This window comes from Chelonoidis abingdonii, chromosome 5 (assembly GCF_003597395.2).
Source record: "Chelonoidis abingdonii isolate Lonesome George chromosome 5, CheloAbing_2.0, whole genome shotgun sequence".
In the NCBI taxonomy this organism is placed as follows: domain Eukaryota; kingdom Metazoa; phylum Chordata; order Testudines; family Testudinidae; genus Chelonoidis; species Chelonoidis abingdonii.
The window spans coordinates 4,313,358-4,328,527 of NC_133773.1; the positions used below are offsets into that span (position 1 = coordinate 4,313,358).

Consider the following 15,170-nt stretch of genomic DNA (forward strand, 5'->3'; position numbering starts at 1 on the left):
TGTTTTAATTGTTACCAATTTATTATTTTTTTTTTATAAAAATGGTAGCAATGTAGAATACAGCAACATTTTCTGCTGCCACACACGCAAACTGTGACCATTCCAAGCAATGTGTACATTTTAGAGAGAGGCTAGACAATAGCATGGACCAGAGGGTTACTGAACACAGGAAGATTTTTAAAAAGATTAAAAATTAGATATCAATAGTGTCTTCTTAATATTGCTTTCATTATTGAAGACTGACAAAACACTCTACAGCAAAGGTTAAAAACAGAAAAACGAAAGGCTGCTACAACACTGCCATACAGTCAAATCATCATACTTCAATAGTTGCATACCTGATAGCAGCATTTTTTCCCACTGAACCATGTGAAACTACATGTAAGAAAATAAAGCAAAAAAAATTATGGCAGTTATCCATCAATATTTAAAAAAAAACCCTAGGAGGAAGTCACTAGAAGTAGATGAACACTTATTGAAAATGAACCAATATCTACATTCTTAACTGTTTCCCATTCTCCAATAAAAATGTCAACTCAAATATCAACTTTGTGCATTTTTTCTTTTGGCTGATTGAGTTTTTCCAGTTCGTAGTTTACTGCATGCTTGGAACAAAGAGGGTCATTGTAAAACCTTCTACACAACAAACTTTAAGCAGACAGCTGAAAATAAAGTGTACTACTTGTAAACACAAAAAAAATACAAGCTTTGTTGTTTTGTTTCAAATGACCACTGGTTCCAGATGGATTATCTTCTATATCTGCCTCTTTCCCCCCGGTCTCTGTCCCGCTCACAAATTCTCTCTCTCTCCCTTTCCCGATCCCGTCCCCGTTCTCTGTCTCTCCTGTTGTCTCTGGGACGATCGCGCTCCCTCTCCCGGTCTCTCTCTCGAGGTCTGCTTCTCCGGCCACTGACCACTGCTTGCGTGCGACGCAGAAAGTCATCTACCCTCATATCGTAGTCGTGCTGTGAAAAGGAAGGACAATGCTATTTATCTGACTGCCCAGTCAAAATCCCAGCACTTCACCCACCCACTACCAGGGCCTTTTGGAAAGCTAGGATCAAAGGCAGCTGATAGTAAGAAACTTTAGCATAAACTTTTTCATAGCAACAGCACAAGTTTCCTCCCCTCTCCAGACAAGCTACAGATACCAAAAAAATTCTTCCGGATTTGGACTCAGTTTCAACCAGGGAAGTGTACGCATTGACAGCTGGAAGCCTTCCACAAACTTGGGCCGAGAAATGGTGGGACTTGTGCTCCTAAATCCCTCGGGGGGGTTTCAAAAGCACCCACAGCCTTGCTTTAGGCACCTCAGTGACTTGATTTCAAAAGTACATTTAGGAGCCCAGGTGTAAGGCCAAGATTTTCAGAAATAAGAAACCTCCTCTATGCTTAGGCTCTTAACAACCCCCAAATCTCCTATTCCTACTTCTGCCCGTCTGTAGGATTTGCCCCTTCCCCTTTGCTTTCATATACACTTACTACTCGCTTGTCTCGGTATCTTGCTTCATGTGGTACAGGGTGGTGTCCTGAGTATGGAGGGTGAGCTTGAGGCGGAGGAGCATGATGCTGATAATAAGGGTGATGTGGAGGCTGTTCCATAGCTGGATAGGGTGGCTGTAAGGAAATTAAAGGATGTTTGTTGAACACTCCAAGATATAGAACAAATCATCTTTAAAGTAAGGATTACAAGGACAAGTTACCTGCCATTCTGAATAAAAACAAATACATTTAAATATATTCTCCTCTGCAGGAGGACTATGGCTTAAAACATTATCTTGCATATGGAGTGGATAGCAGGACACTACATAGATTCCAACCAGATCTTCTCACTGGACTTCAGCTACCAGCATTTATTTAAAACTGTATCCCCAAAGCACTTAAAGATACCCATTTTCATGTCTGACAGAGAGAAATACTGTGAACACTTCAGCTTTCGTTAGTTCACTAGGTGCTGTACTGGCTACCTCATATAGGAGTCATGCAGACAAGCGTATCCTAGGCTGAGTGAGGTTTCAAGGCCAAAGCACCTGTTATTCCGCTGAGTTTTATTAGGATATTCACAGTTTGAATGAAAGGCCTATTCCACAAGATAAAAATAGACTGCCAAAAAGCCAGAATCTAAACTGATCTAAATGAATAAATACGTGTTTTGGCCATTCTCCTCCATGTCCCCTCAACTTGTCTTACTTCTAACTCCCTGTATCAGCCAGGCCCTTCTCCCATAGTCAGTCACCACACTGTTTTGCTTGCATAGTGGTTCCAAACTGAACTGCCTGAGAGGGCTGGATTCTAGTTTAAATGCGTATTTAGCCAACCTGTAGAGATGGGCTGGGCAGAAGGATGGATAGATAGGTCAGAGAATGGAGTTTTCTTTGGAGAGCTCTTCCCTTCCTGCAGTCTGATTGCCCCATTTGTTTGCGTACTTTTGTGCACACTTAGCTGAACCAAAAAAAAGTCACAGTGAGAAGCCATGGGGGCATCTCTGCTGCTGGCAAACCATTTGACAATTCCCAGGTACAAGAGTCAGAGTAGAGATCATGCTATAAATATACAAGTGTTATTGAGAAATAACTGCACAGTGATTATCCAACTCCAGATACAGACAGAATGGAGGGAATTGGATAACTGAGAATAACTTAGTTATTCCTCTGTAACTGCGGATCATTTCTGCCCTCCAATTGACAGAGAACCCCATCTCAGTAAAACAAAGATAGCGACTGGTACGTTATCATGCACTCAGTGTATGAATAATAGTTTGCTGGTATGGTTGGTTATTCAACTGAATACACAAGTAACCAAAAAGCCAGTGCCACAGAGCAGCATACCTAACCAGGACCATGCTAAGTATACTCCAGTGCTCCCTCGACCCTTCACTGCCAACGCCAGACAACTCGAACACTCAGACTCCTCAGTGGCCAGTTTCCCTCCTGCTACATTCTGTATTCCTACGCAGCCTTCTTCAAATATTGACGGATTATTGGTCTGATCACATCTGTTATACTGCATTGTAAGGAGAGTTTTGGTTGGTTGGTTTTTGTTTTATGAGAACAAAATTTCCTTGCCTTTTTATGCATTCAAACTAAGCTGGATTCCTATGTCCTAGTACATATTAGGTTGTCAAGACAGCTTCAACATACATATTGTTTGATCACTGCTAGTGAGAGTGATTACGGTATCTTGACACTACCTACTGTAATTTACCCCATTCAATTTTGTCTTCCTGCAACACTTCATAATTTAGAATACATAGCGGAAGTACCTGGCACTTTACTAAACAGAGTACAAAGGCTGAGAGCAGCTCAGGAAGAGTGGACACATCCACACGGTAACATGGGGGTTTATTTTCAATTAGAAAATGAAGCTGAACAAGACACAAACCATTCCTTGCCATGGTGGCGGTGGTCCCATGCTGTGGAATTCCCTCACGTAATCATTGTAGGACTACAATGAAAGAGAACAACATGAACATTTGATAACAACTTTGGAAGTGCAAGAAATTATGTTAAAAACAAATGCGTCAACCTACCCCATTTAAAAAAACATCTCGGCGAACTCCTGAAAATCGTCTGTTGGGAATAAGATTTGCAAAACTCAATCCAGGCGACTGATATCAACAAGTTACAGGACATAAAAATGAACGTCATGAACACATCTTACCTGTCTACTTCTTGATACCTGGGATCCTTTATATACCCTGTTCAAACATCAAGCAGTGTTATCAATCAAATTTACCATTTCACCATAACAATCCTAAATTACAGTTGTTAGCATCCACCCTTCCTCTGCAACAACCTCCTCTTAAAGGTATGTTCTTGTATGTACTGCTGTTCTTATCTCATTTCAGAAGCGCTTGCAAAGTAATTTCTACAGACTTACTGCATGTCTTTCATGGGTAAAGTATTGGCATACAAACAAGGGCATTCCAATGTTAAAGAAGGATAAATACACTCTTATGAGCTTGCATGCAGTACAAAAGAAATCAGGGAAGGGATATTTGTGCAGACAAAGACTAGAGTGAAGACTAGAGCTCGGCAATGCCATGCACTTGACTGTTGGCATGTATTGATTAACTGGTCAAGATTTCTACCTATTAACTGCATGTCCAATAGACAGGGTTAATCTGGACAGATGTATGCAACAATTGATGGAAGTTCCTTGAGATATTAAAAATTAGGTCAAAATTTACAACGGATTATGATGGCACTAGTATAGTCTTAAAAAAATGAGCAATTGGCACCTCTTGCTTTAAGCAGTTCAGCAAAAAGCATTTGTAAAAGGTGGGAGGAATCAGAACGACGTAAAGCATTTTTGCAGTGCTATAGAAGTGATTTTTTTTTTTACTTTAATTCTCAGCTGTACATAATGCTCTTGGAAGTTTGACTAATGATGACAGCGCTCTATTAAAGTAACTCTTCTTTGAAGAAATCAGTCTCGGAAGTCTATTCAAACTGGACACTGAAATACAAGCAGGCTTTTAAGGTTTAGAAGTCTATTGCGGAAATACTGCATTATATGCAGAAGTGCACATTCCATTAAGACTTCTTAGACTGAAGTCTGTCCTGTCCCAACACCGCCTTTTTCAGCAGCAAAGGTACACTGGTAATACTGCAATCTGCAGCTGCTGCATTTACGCTGTTGAAAAAGCTATTTTATTTCTGAAGACCCTAACTTTCCAGCTGAAACTCCTCCCGACCCTGCCAGCGGACCACCCCTGAAAACAGCACGAGGACGCTCTGGCCTGCTTTATATCAAGTTTTTAAAAGTTTCTCTGAAAACAAAATGGGCACTTCTAGTATCATCCCCCACATGACTTAAGGGTCCCCAGTTGTGAAACCCAGTTAAAAGTCTACAAAAATGGTACAAAAAGCTCAATTAGTTGCAAATAAATGCCTGTTAATCACCAATTTCAATTTGAAACCAATACAAAGATTATGGAGAAAAGTTAACATAGGTCTATCATGGCCTACATTTGTAGCTATATACATTCAAAGTGGTACTTGGATAGGTCATCTTCATGATTACGTTTCGCGTTACTGTTTACAAGCAAGAAAGGTGCTCATCATAGAAATGAAACCCTCCCACCATTTAGGAAGCAATGGAGTTTGAAGGGGCTATTTAAACTAGTATAAGCTGGCGGGTCCGATTATTTTAAGACTACTGAAGAATTTACATTAAATTTAAGGTGGGATTTTCATGAGGGCTCAGCAGTGGCCTAACTCAGCTCCCAGGGAAACAAGTGGGAGATTTACCATCAACTGCAATGAGAGGGGAGGTAGGCAATGCTGAGTGCTTTTGCAAAATCTCACTCTAAATCCTAGCCACATATTAAAAGCTCATTAAGCCTGTATGAATTCAAAATTCCATAATAAAAATGCAAATACTTTTACATTTGTGCACGTGAGATATTAACCTGGTCTTTGGTGAAACTCAGGGGGATAGTCAATCCTTGGTTTCTTTCTGCTGTTATGAATATCATAATCCTCTGGTCGACGCCTATACAAATTAGACATTAGAGATTAAACAAGGTTGTTTGGCGTGTTCTTCACAGCAGCATCCCCTCACAGAAAAAAGCACCATGAGCTGGCCAGGATCTCATTCGGAACTCAGGCAGTTTTGCATATGCTTCACAGTCAAGAGTTTATAAATTTAAGCTTTAAGTTTAACTTCAAATCATCAGAAGCCCTACTCCATGCTAGATACATAACTTGATTATCGCTTTATAGATATAAACAGACTTTGGCAGTAAGAGAGGAACCTGATCCAATGAGAATATTTAACAAGCTGATCTAAAACAATCTCTTAACTTACGCTTTAACATTATACTTTCCATTTTACATCTTAATTTAACCTAAAAGAATTAGACAAAAAAAAAAAAAGAGGCTTAGTAAATCTGATCAGTCAAATCTAAATATAGTTACCTCATTTGCAAAGTGTCTTATCCCTTTTACATGGGCACATTTTTGCTAAAATTTGTTAGCCACAGGGCAGACAAAACTTTTGTAAAATGAAAGCCTCTTTCCAGGTACATTTAAAAATAAAAGTGTGCACGATTTGCACACATGCCTCTTTCACCATCGGCTATCTACCCTGATTGGGCTGGAAGTATTTTTGGATGGTCACTGACTAATCACTAAATTTCTAGTTTAACCTCAGTTCCTTCTAAGGAAGGATTAATTCTAAAAACTCTGAAGCATCCTAACTGAAATAATTAGAGCTCTTCTCTAAAGAAGACTGCTCTGTTGCTGATATGAAGCATTAAAAAAGTCTGCAAGAACTTCACTCATGCTGGGGGAACCCATTTTAAAAGCAGCTCCATTCCAGTTATTGGCTTGAGTTAGTTCTTCAATAGACTTCTACTGGTCATTAGTGCCCATCCACCATGAAAATATATAGCATTACAATGGCCAATCACTTTTTAGTATTCGATTGTTTAAAACATTCTGCTAAAAATGAATTTTCCAGCAACAGGTACAGTTCCCTTGATAAAGGATTCAAATTAAAGTTCCTTCAAATCAGTTAACCATTTTGCAAACTAGACCAGCTGTTAATAGCTCTACTAACTGACCTGGTTCCATAACAATCATTCTCCTCCCCCTTCCCACTTTCTAGTTTTTAAAAGCCCACTTTACCCAGTATCAAGTTATTTTTTTATGAAAGCAGATTCTTCACCCTCTCAGCAAAAAACCCAAAAAACAAAGCAGTTGCATCTACAGCAAAATCAGATTAAGAAAAATAAAAGCTGGTGTAAAGAATAAACATACCGCTTTCTTGTAGTTTTGAGAGTGATTTACGACCGGTATAAAACATGATAGTAACAGTTCATATAGTAGTCCAACTACTGACTTTAAGCTGTAAGCCACATACATAAAATGGAGGCCCTGGCAGGCTTGAGAAGGTGTGGTGGTGTTATATGTATAGTTTGCAGTCCATTGCAAAACCTTCACTTGTAAATACTTTATTGCACTGGAAACCTCTTAGCTTAACTTCAAAAGCCATCTTGGTGCTCAGTCCTTTAAAGCCAAAAATATGGGGGCGCTGCCAGGTTTCCTCCTACCTACTTGTTACAGTGTCCTTTTTAAGCTCAAGGAAATGGGGACTCTTGTTGGGTATCTGTACCTACCACAGGATGTTTCCGCAAAGAGGAAACTTAACCAAAGGTTTCAGCCCAAACCATACAGTCTTTAGCAGAAAAAAAAACTTTAGATTTATCTGTAAGCAAAGTGGCTACACACAGGGAAAAGGTGTTTGGTAGAAGGACTTATATCAGTTCTTTGCAAAGACTTCTCCAATTCTGTAACAAGTTATACCCCCTTTTCCTGGTAAATGCTGTTAAGTTCATAAAGCAGTGATCAATAACCATGTCGATCCTCTAAAAACACTTTAAAGTCCACAGGTACTGCCAACATCTGGAAAGGTTGTATACACAGACACAGCAACAGCCATTCTTTTTGGTTTGTTGCCGGGTCTCCAAGGGCCACTCCATCCCCTTTGGAAAGAACCTACTGTTTTCAGAAGCTCAGCAAGATGTGTGAATTCAGTGGTTACATGTTAGAGAATATTTGGCAATGGGGTTAACACATCACGGTGATACAATTTGAAACAGTCCCAATAATGCTCCTCTTGAATATCAAAATTATTTAAATATTTTATCCTCAAAATGAGGCGGCATCTTCTGCAAAATTATAAGTGATCCTTATAAAAGTCCCATATTTCATAAGGCTTATCCAGAGACACACCTGAAAGAAAAGGCTTTTACAAGATATTAACATATTTTGGCATATAAAGACTTCCTCTTCCTCCATCTAGCCTGCTCATAATAAATCCAAGCTTACCTATGGCTGACATTACATGTCGTGTTATCTGTATAAAAGATCTAGTCTAAACTAGAGAGCTTTATTTATTTAAGGACTACTTTTCTGCAAAAGCAAAGATCCCCATTTTCCTCTTGAAATATGACAGATCGGGGGACAATGTGAAATCCTCAATGAAGCCACAAACTTGTCCATGCAGCTTGATTTGAGGATTTTCTCTCTTCTTTATCGCAGGGGAAGCTTTTGATGAATCACATTCCTCCATCACGTTATTCTGATACATGTGCCTATTATCAGTCCAAAGAACGTTTCTAACCTTCCCACGTCCCGGACTGGTTCTCGACGGGATGGACGTCCTCTTGATCGGGGCTGTGAATGCATTCGTCGCTTGTGCCGCATTTTATGAATGACTTGATACAAATCAATGCTTTCATCAGGAGGGAATAGGAGACAAAGCTGGGTTCCACATTCAAGCTCAATTTCCTAGAATTAGTTAGAAGTTAAACAGGGATTTACAAGCTGAAAACAGGGAACATCTCCCATTAACTACTTCTGCCAGGTACAGAAACACTTTGAGGAGGAGACTTCAATCCCACAAAATAATGAGCACAATACAGTTTCATTAGCTTCAGTGCTTCAGGGGATATTTAGCATCATCATAAAACAGCACTATGCTGGGGACACAATACCCTCCTAACAAGACATTCAGGTCAGTTTCATCTCATTATTGTTTAAAGTTGAAAGAGTTTTTTGTAATCACATAAAATTAGGAAAATAATCACCACGTACCTTAATCAGTTTACACTGTAGTCTGGAATATATGGATGATAATCCCACAAGCATGGTGAAGCAGATTTATTTTCAAGAATTAAATGTTATCCAAACTCAGTGAAAGAGCCACAGGTAGTTTGTGAAAGTGAGGTTTAATTTTTGTAATTACTGTATAATATGTTTCTAGCATATAAGGCAATTTGTTACAGCTAACTTAACACATACATTTTAATTACATGTTACCTGGATATACTGGAATATTCTCTCCAAAGATTCAGCAATTTCATATAATCATTTTAAAAAGCGATTGACTGCAATTCTACCAACAGGTGGACAGAAAATATTTTTGTTGTAAACATTTGTTTAGCCATTTAAAGGGCAACTGTTAAAGAATCAGATAAAATTCCTTTGAACAGTATTACTAATTTTAAAAGCACTCTGACTTGCAATGTCCATTTGCTTTTTGTAAATTATTAATTTTGAACAGTAAAATCAGATAGATAGTTCTACTGCCTCTATAGTCACTTTTACAATTCATCTTGTACATAGGAACAAAGTGTTTGGATCTACCGCACTGCAGGGGAATCTTTAATCCCCATCCTCCCTCAAAACAAAAACAAACAAATTGTTTTTTAAATAAATACAAAATCAACATGAATGGTTTTTAAGTGTTTTTAAATAAAGCCTAAGTTACTGGAGTTAACAGTGTCCATTTCAGTGTATTCTCGAATATCTGGTAGAATTAAGAGGTGCCGGCTTGCATTTTAAAGGTGTGCCTATTATAATGGTCGAATCTGTGTCAGAAGAAACTTAATACATAAGGCAACGCAATGCAAAAGACTGAAAGCACCAGAACTTGTTCTAAAAAGCACAATACTCTGATACAAAGTAAAAGTTATACTACCACAAACTTAGTTTGCTACACTGCAACTTTGAAATGTTACAAAGTTTGTTAGCACAGATTGCTGCTAGTCACATTCTATCCAGACCAAAATTGCTGATAATTTGCTTAACCTAACTGCTACAAACTTACTTTTGCAATTCTCCTCCCTCTCCAGTACTAGAGAAATCAATCTTGCCCTACATATGCCCTAGTCAACAAAAGCTGTGCTGCAAAGTTGAATAGTTATAGGAGCTTAAAAGTTACCACATCTTGAGTAAGTTTATTTAATCATGTCTTTTGTTTCTCTTTATTACTAAAGGCATTCATTAAAAAAATTGACAAACCTGTCCGTCACGTCCAATCTTTACTGGTTTATGTTCATTCCAAGGATTGGTCAGGTGAGCAGATTTAGTGAAGGGTAATTCACGCCTAAATATGCAAGTGGTATCATTTATAGTTATTTTGTCTATTAGTTTAAAAAAATGCATACAATAGGACATTAAGTACTGTATAACCGCATTAATTTGCTCCACAACATGATCCTTTGCGAATTACTGATTTAAGAATGCATGCATTTAGACATCTGTAATTCAATATTATGTAGTTCAGACTATACTAGTCTTTTTTTTTTTTTTTTTTACAAAAACAACACACACACAACAATTTTAGCACTGAGACCTCTCACTACAGCACTCGGCTATTTAATCTCTGAGGTGAAAAGAGCATGTACTAATTTATAAATGCTGGTTAGCAGGGTTCCATTGTATAGATAAGAGTATTAGCCTTCAGTGTGTTACTAAATAACAGAAGTTCCAACTCTGACATACTGCTGCCTAAAATGCTAATACATATAAATCTGGTAACTTTCAAGTTCTGGTAGGTACAATTCTCTAGAATTTTGTCTGAGGCAAGTGGCAGTAGCATAACATCTTTGAGGATGCATTAGATTATTGGATAATCACTGGTGGAAATTTCCTGCACATGCTACCTGAACTTGGTCTTGCTTGCTAATGTTTGTTTTAAGATCTTTTAGCAGGTGCATCCTATCACTTTACCTACTGTTTTACATCAGATATGCATAATTTATTCCATCCAAAAAGGAGCATCTATTCTTTCCGACCTGGCCTTCGTTTTTTGAGGCAGTAGCATCTTTCATGCTTAGCCAGACCCTATGGTACAAAACACTTCCCGTTTGAGTTTTTATTCTACTCTCCAGGGCTGAGAGTCCAGAACATTTCAAAGGAACACTGTTTTATAAAAGGAAGATTTTAAGATAACTGCAAACAAATGCTTCTAATTTCAGTTTATTAGGCTACTGGAAAAAAAAACCCGCTCAGTTAAAAATCCCTGTATAAAATGTTTAGGACTATGCAAACAAAAAAGCATTTGCTATAGCAATCTCACTTATAGGAAGGAGTCCCAAACCCAGCTAATACTAATAATGGGGCAGATTTTTCCACATTTAAGTGAATTTTCAAAAGGGGCACAGCCAAACAACAGATGGAATGAATGGAGACAATGCATTTTCTACTTACGAATGAAAGTTAGAAATATAGTGTTGAGATTCCTACTCATTAGACTTGCCACAATAGCATTTGTAGTATACAAATACTCCCGCTTAAAAGAACAGAAGTATTTACCTGCAAATCCAGTCAATTTTAAAGACACCGCCCAACATTTTAGCATTCATTCCTGCAGGCAGAACCCAGTGTATTGGGGATCCTCCATGATGGGATTCAGATGAGAGCCTTGCAAATCCTAGAGGAGTTGAGATAGCAAAGGGTAACATAACAGTTTCTTAAAAAACAAAAGAACAAAAAAAAAAAAACACACCAAAACCACACCATCAACAGACCACACACATATCAAATGCTACTTTCATTTACCTTGAAATTTTCCACTTTCCCTCACAGAAAATATTAAAACAACACTTCTTGCTGCTCTAAATGCAGCATTAAGCTTCTTCTCATTCACTGGAAGAGTTGACCAAACACCCTACAAAAAAAACAAGGGAAATGTACACAAGTCAGCCACTGCAAGGAACTGTTCATTAACTCAACAGTTTAAAAGATTTAAAAGGGGGGCTGGGGGAGGCCATGCTAGTGGTCTGGAAGAAAATACTGTGGAGCAGCTGTATTGGAGACCTAATGGTATTGCCAACCCCAGTGTTAAAAAGTCATGACATTTAAACATTAGTCTCATGTTTAAGCCAATGTGTTGGTTCTTTGCCTTCTGGTTTTTGAGATTTTAGGGTGCACCCAGGTCATCAAGTTTTTCTCTGCAACAATGACAGCAAGAAATTTAGTTTTTATTTAAAAAAAGTCTCACATAACCTGACTCCAGGAGGTGGGGCTTTAAGTTTAACACCAAATATCAAGAGACTTATAATTTAAAAAAATAAAAATAAAAATCAAATCACAAGATTGGCAACACTGGGATGGCAGAGCTGAAGCATACTGTAGAGAGGCCATAGTGTCAGGGGAGAGCTCTGCCAGCAGTGTTTTTCAGGCTCTTTGCTTCAATTACTGCACTGAATGTGTTAGATGCTAGCCCATGCCTAAAGCACAGAAGAGCAGTTACTTTACATATAAAGACTGCAAGTAAAGTAATAGTGCTCAAGAATCTGAGCAGTGAATGTGCTGTTGCCAGCTCAAAGACAACAGAAAAGCAAAGGTGCAGAGTACCCACAGCTATGACTTTCCACAATCCAAGCCCAAAGTTAAAACCCGACTACAAAGGATTTAATTTTAAGCTTCATTTGATGGTTTTACTTTTTCAATTTATTTTAGCACAGTTTAATTAAAAAAAAGGGGAAGAGGCCTCTTGCCCCACCCAAACCGGGTAACACACTGTACTGACTTTTTCCTGTATTTCTTTTCCACATTATTGCCAACGTGTAATGTGCAAATACAAACTGCCCAATCGTCCTCTGTGTAAGTGGAAAGACAGCTGAGCTGCCCCTGGGGCAGCATCTCTTTCAGCCTAGAAGGGTGACCTGGAGGGCAGTCAACAGGGTGGCCAGAGAGATGCACCAGCCCCACCTCTTTCCACATGTTATTCAGAGTAGACACATATACAGCCAGAGACTACAGGTCTGTGCCCCCCTCCAACCCAGCCTATCACATGGGTGTAGTTAAATTCTCATTTTAAAAGGGAAGTGGAAGTCTCAAGGCAGCTGATGGCTTCAGAAGCCATGGCAGTAAAAGACCCTATTACCAAGAATCAGTGATCCAGTCCAGTGCCCTATTCTACAATGGGACAAACTCTGCCCCTCAGTGAAATGGTGAAAACCCTGCACACAGAACTCCACACAAGTTTCTCTCTGTCAGGAAGCAGTGAGAACTTATTTCCTTTCTGAACAGTCTGCTCCCCGTTCCACCCTTATTAAGGGAGGCTACAATCCAGCTGTATTTTAATCGTTTACTCAGGCCTGGTCTACACTTAGACCTACTCAGTGCAGTGTCTTCACTGCCGAGTCAACTGCTGCCGCTCCCCCATCGACTCTGTCTGCGCCTCTCACGGCGGTGGAGTACAGGAGCAGACAAGAGAGCGCTCAGGGATCGATTTAGGGTAGTGTAGACATACCCTCAGTGAGGGATAAATTTCCTTGCAAGAAAAGCAGACTAAACAGACAGGAAAGGTCAAATTTGGAAGCCTAAAACTAGGCACCTAAATAACATGTGGTCTGATTTCACAGATCCTGAGCATGCCCACTTACATTAAACAAACGTCAGATACAAAAGTTTTTAAACTGATGAAGTGTCCACGTATATACACACATGCATTCCTTGACAACTATTGAAACTAAATGCATTGATATGAAATAGCCTCCAAATCGAAAGTCATGATGTACCACACATCTAGCAATGCAGGAACTATGCACTGAATACATTTAGTAACCGAAGAGAAGCTATGTTCCAAATTTTTTAACAAGTTCTGAGAGATTAAGCTCTTTCCAGAAAGGACTATGTTCTGTGTTTGTTTAGCACCTAGCACAACGTCTGGTCCATCACCGGTGCTCCCAGGAGCCACAACAGTAATGATATTAATATTAAATACCCCATTTTTTCCTAGATGCCCAGACAAGTTTTGTTTTTTTTTTAAAAGGTTATATTTGAAATACATTTCTTGTAGCGCGTCAAATGTTGCTGCAAAAAGAAGTTACTTACCTGGAGCTAGAAATTTTTTGAGATGTGTGGTCCCTATCTGTATTCCACTGGGGGTTATATGCATACACCTCATGCACCTGGAGCTTTTGAAAGTACTGTAGTAGCATCTGCCGGTCTGCGCATGTGCTCTTCCTCTGCCTCATGGTTTCGACTAAGGCACTAAGGGGCAGGATGGACTGACTGAGCCTTTAGTTCCTTCAACGCAAATCAAACAGATCTGCAGCAGAGGGAAAGAAGGGTGGGACCGGACTACAGATAGGGACCACACATCTCTGAAAAACCTCCGGTTACAGGTAAGTAACTTCCTCCTCTTCTTCGAATGGTAGCCCCTATTGCATTCCACAGAGGGTGACTGACAAGCAGTACCTAGTCAGGAGGAGGGTGCAAGGAAAAATGACAGAACCGTGGAATGGAGAACAGCCACACCGAACGAGGCATCTGCAGCAGAGTCTTGCACCCGGGTGAAATGGGGGGAAAAAAAGGTAAAGGTATGTACTCAACTCCATGTGGCTGCCCTACATATATCCATGAGTGGTATGTTGTGAAGCATGGTCATAGTTGATGCCTGGGCTCTCATGGAGTGGGCTCATACCTCAAGGGGTGGAGACAGCCCCAATAATTGATAAAAGCATGAAACCCACTTAGAAATCCTCCGAGAGGAGATGGCCTGCACCTTAATCCTTTCCATTATAGTGACTAAGAATCCCGGGGGACTTCCTGAACAGCGTAGTCCTCTGCAGGTAAAAGACCAGGGTCCTACAGACATCAAGGGAGTGAAGATATGTGGCTTCGGAAAGAAAGTCATACATGTATGGGTTGGTTGAGGTGAAAGCAGGAAACCACTTTGGCAGAAAGTTGGGATGCAAGTACTGGGAAACTTTGTCCTTATGGAACATGGTGAAGAGAGCAGGGAGGTCTGCCATCATGGCCCCCAGTTCGCCTATCTTTCTTGCAGAGGTAACAGCTGCCAGGAAAAAAATCTTCACAGAGAGAAGAAAAAGGAAACAGGAGGCTGGAGGTTCGAAGGGTGATTTCATCAATGCTGTGAGGACAAGGTTGAGGTTCAGGGTAGGGCTGCTGATTAATCGCAGTTAACTCAAAAAAAAATAAATCATGATTAATCTCACTGTTAAACAATAGAATATAAATAGAAATTCAAATATTTTTGATGTTTTTCTACATTTTCAAATATATTGATTTAAATTGCAACACAGACTACCAAGTGTCCAGTGCTCACTTTATATTATTTTTTTATTACAAATATTTGCACTGTAAAAATTATAAAAGAAATAATATTTTTCAATTTACCTCATAACAAGTATAGTAGTGCAATCTCTATCATGAAAGTGCAACTTAAAAATTTAGTTTGTTACAGAATGGCATTAAAAAATAAAACCATGTAAAATTTAGAGCCTAAAAAGTCTACTCAGTCCTATTTCGTGTTCAGCCAACTGCAAAGAAAAACAAGTTTATTTACATTTATGGGCGATAATGCTGCCCACTTCTTAATTACAGCGTCACCTGAAAGTGAG

At 39.2% G+C, this 15,170-nt stretch overlaps 1 protein-coding gene across 2 annotated transcripts in view; it reads right to left on the minus strand.

Moving 5' to 3' along the window:
- The window catches only part of YTHDC1 (YTH N6-methyladenosine RNA binding protein C1), a 32,996-nt gene continuing 17,826 nt past the window's right edge, over nt 1–15,170 (minus strand). For both annotated transcript variants that reach the window (XM_032789236.2, XM_032789234.2), the window contains 7 exons: nt 8,132–8,298; nt 5,415–5,497; nt 3,662–3,698; nt 3,531–3,570; nt 3,383–3,445; nt 1,484–1,618; nt 1–966 (listed from right to left, as the gene is read on the minus strand). In XM_032789236.2, coding sequence (XP_032645127.1) covers nt 748–966; nt 1,484–1,618; nt 3,383–3,445; nt 3,531–3,570; nt 3,662–3,698; nt 5,415–5,497; nt 8,132–8,298 — 744 coding nt within the window. In that variant the 3' untranslated portion in view covers nt 1–747. The remainder of the gene's footprint in view (nt 967–1,483; nt 1,619–3,382; nt 3,446–3,530; nt 3,571–3,661; nt 3,699–5,414; nt 5,498–8,131; nt 8,299–15,170) is intronic.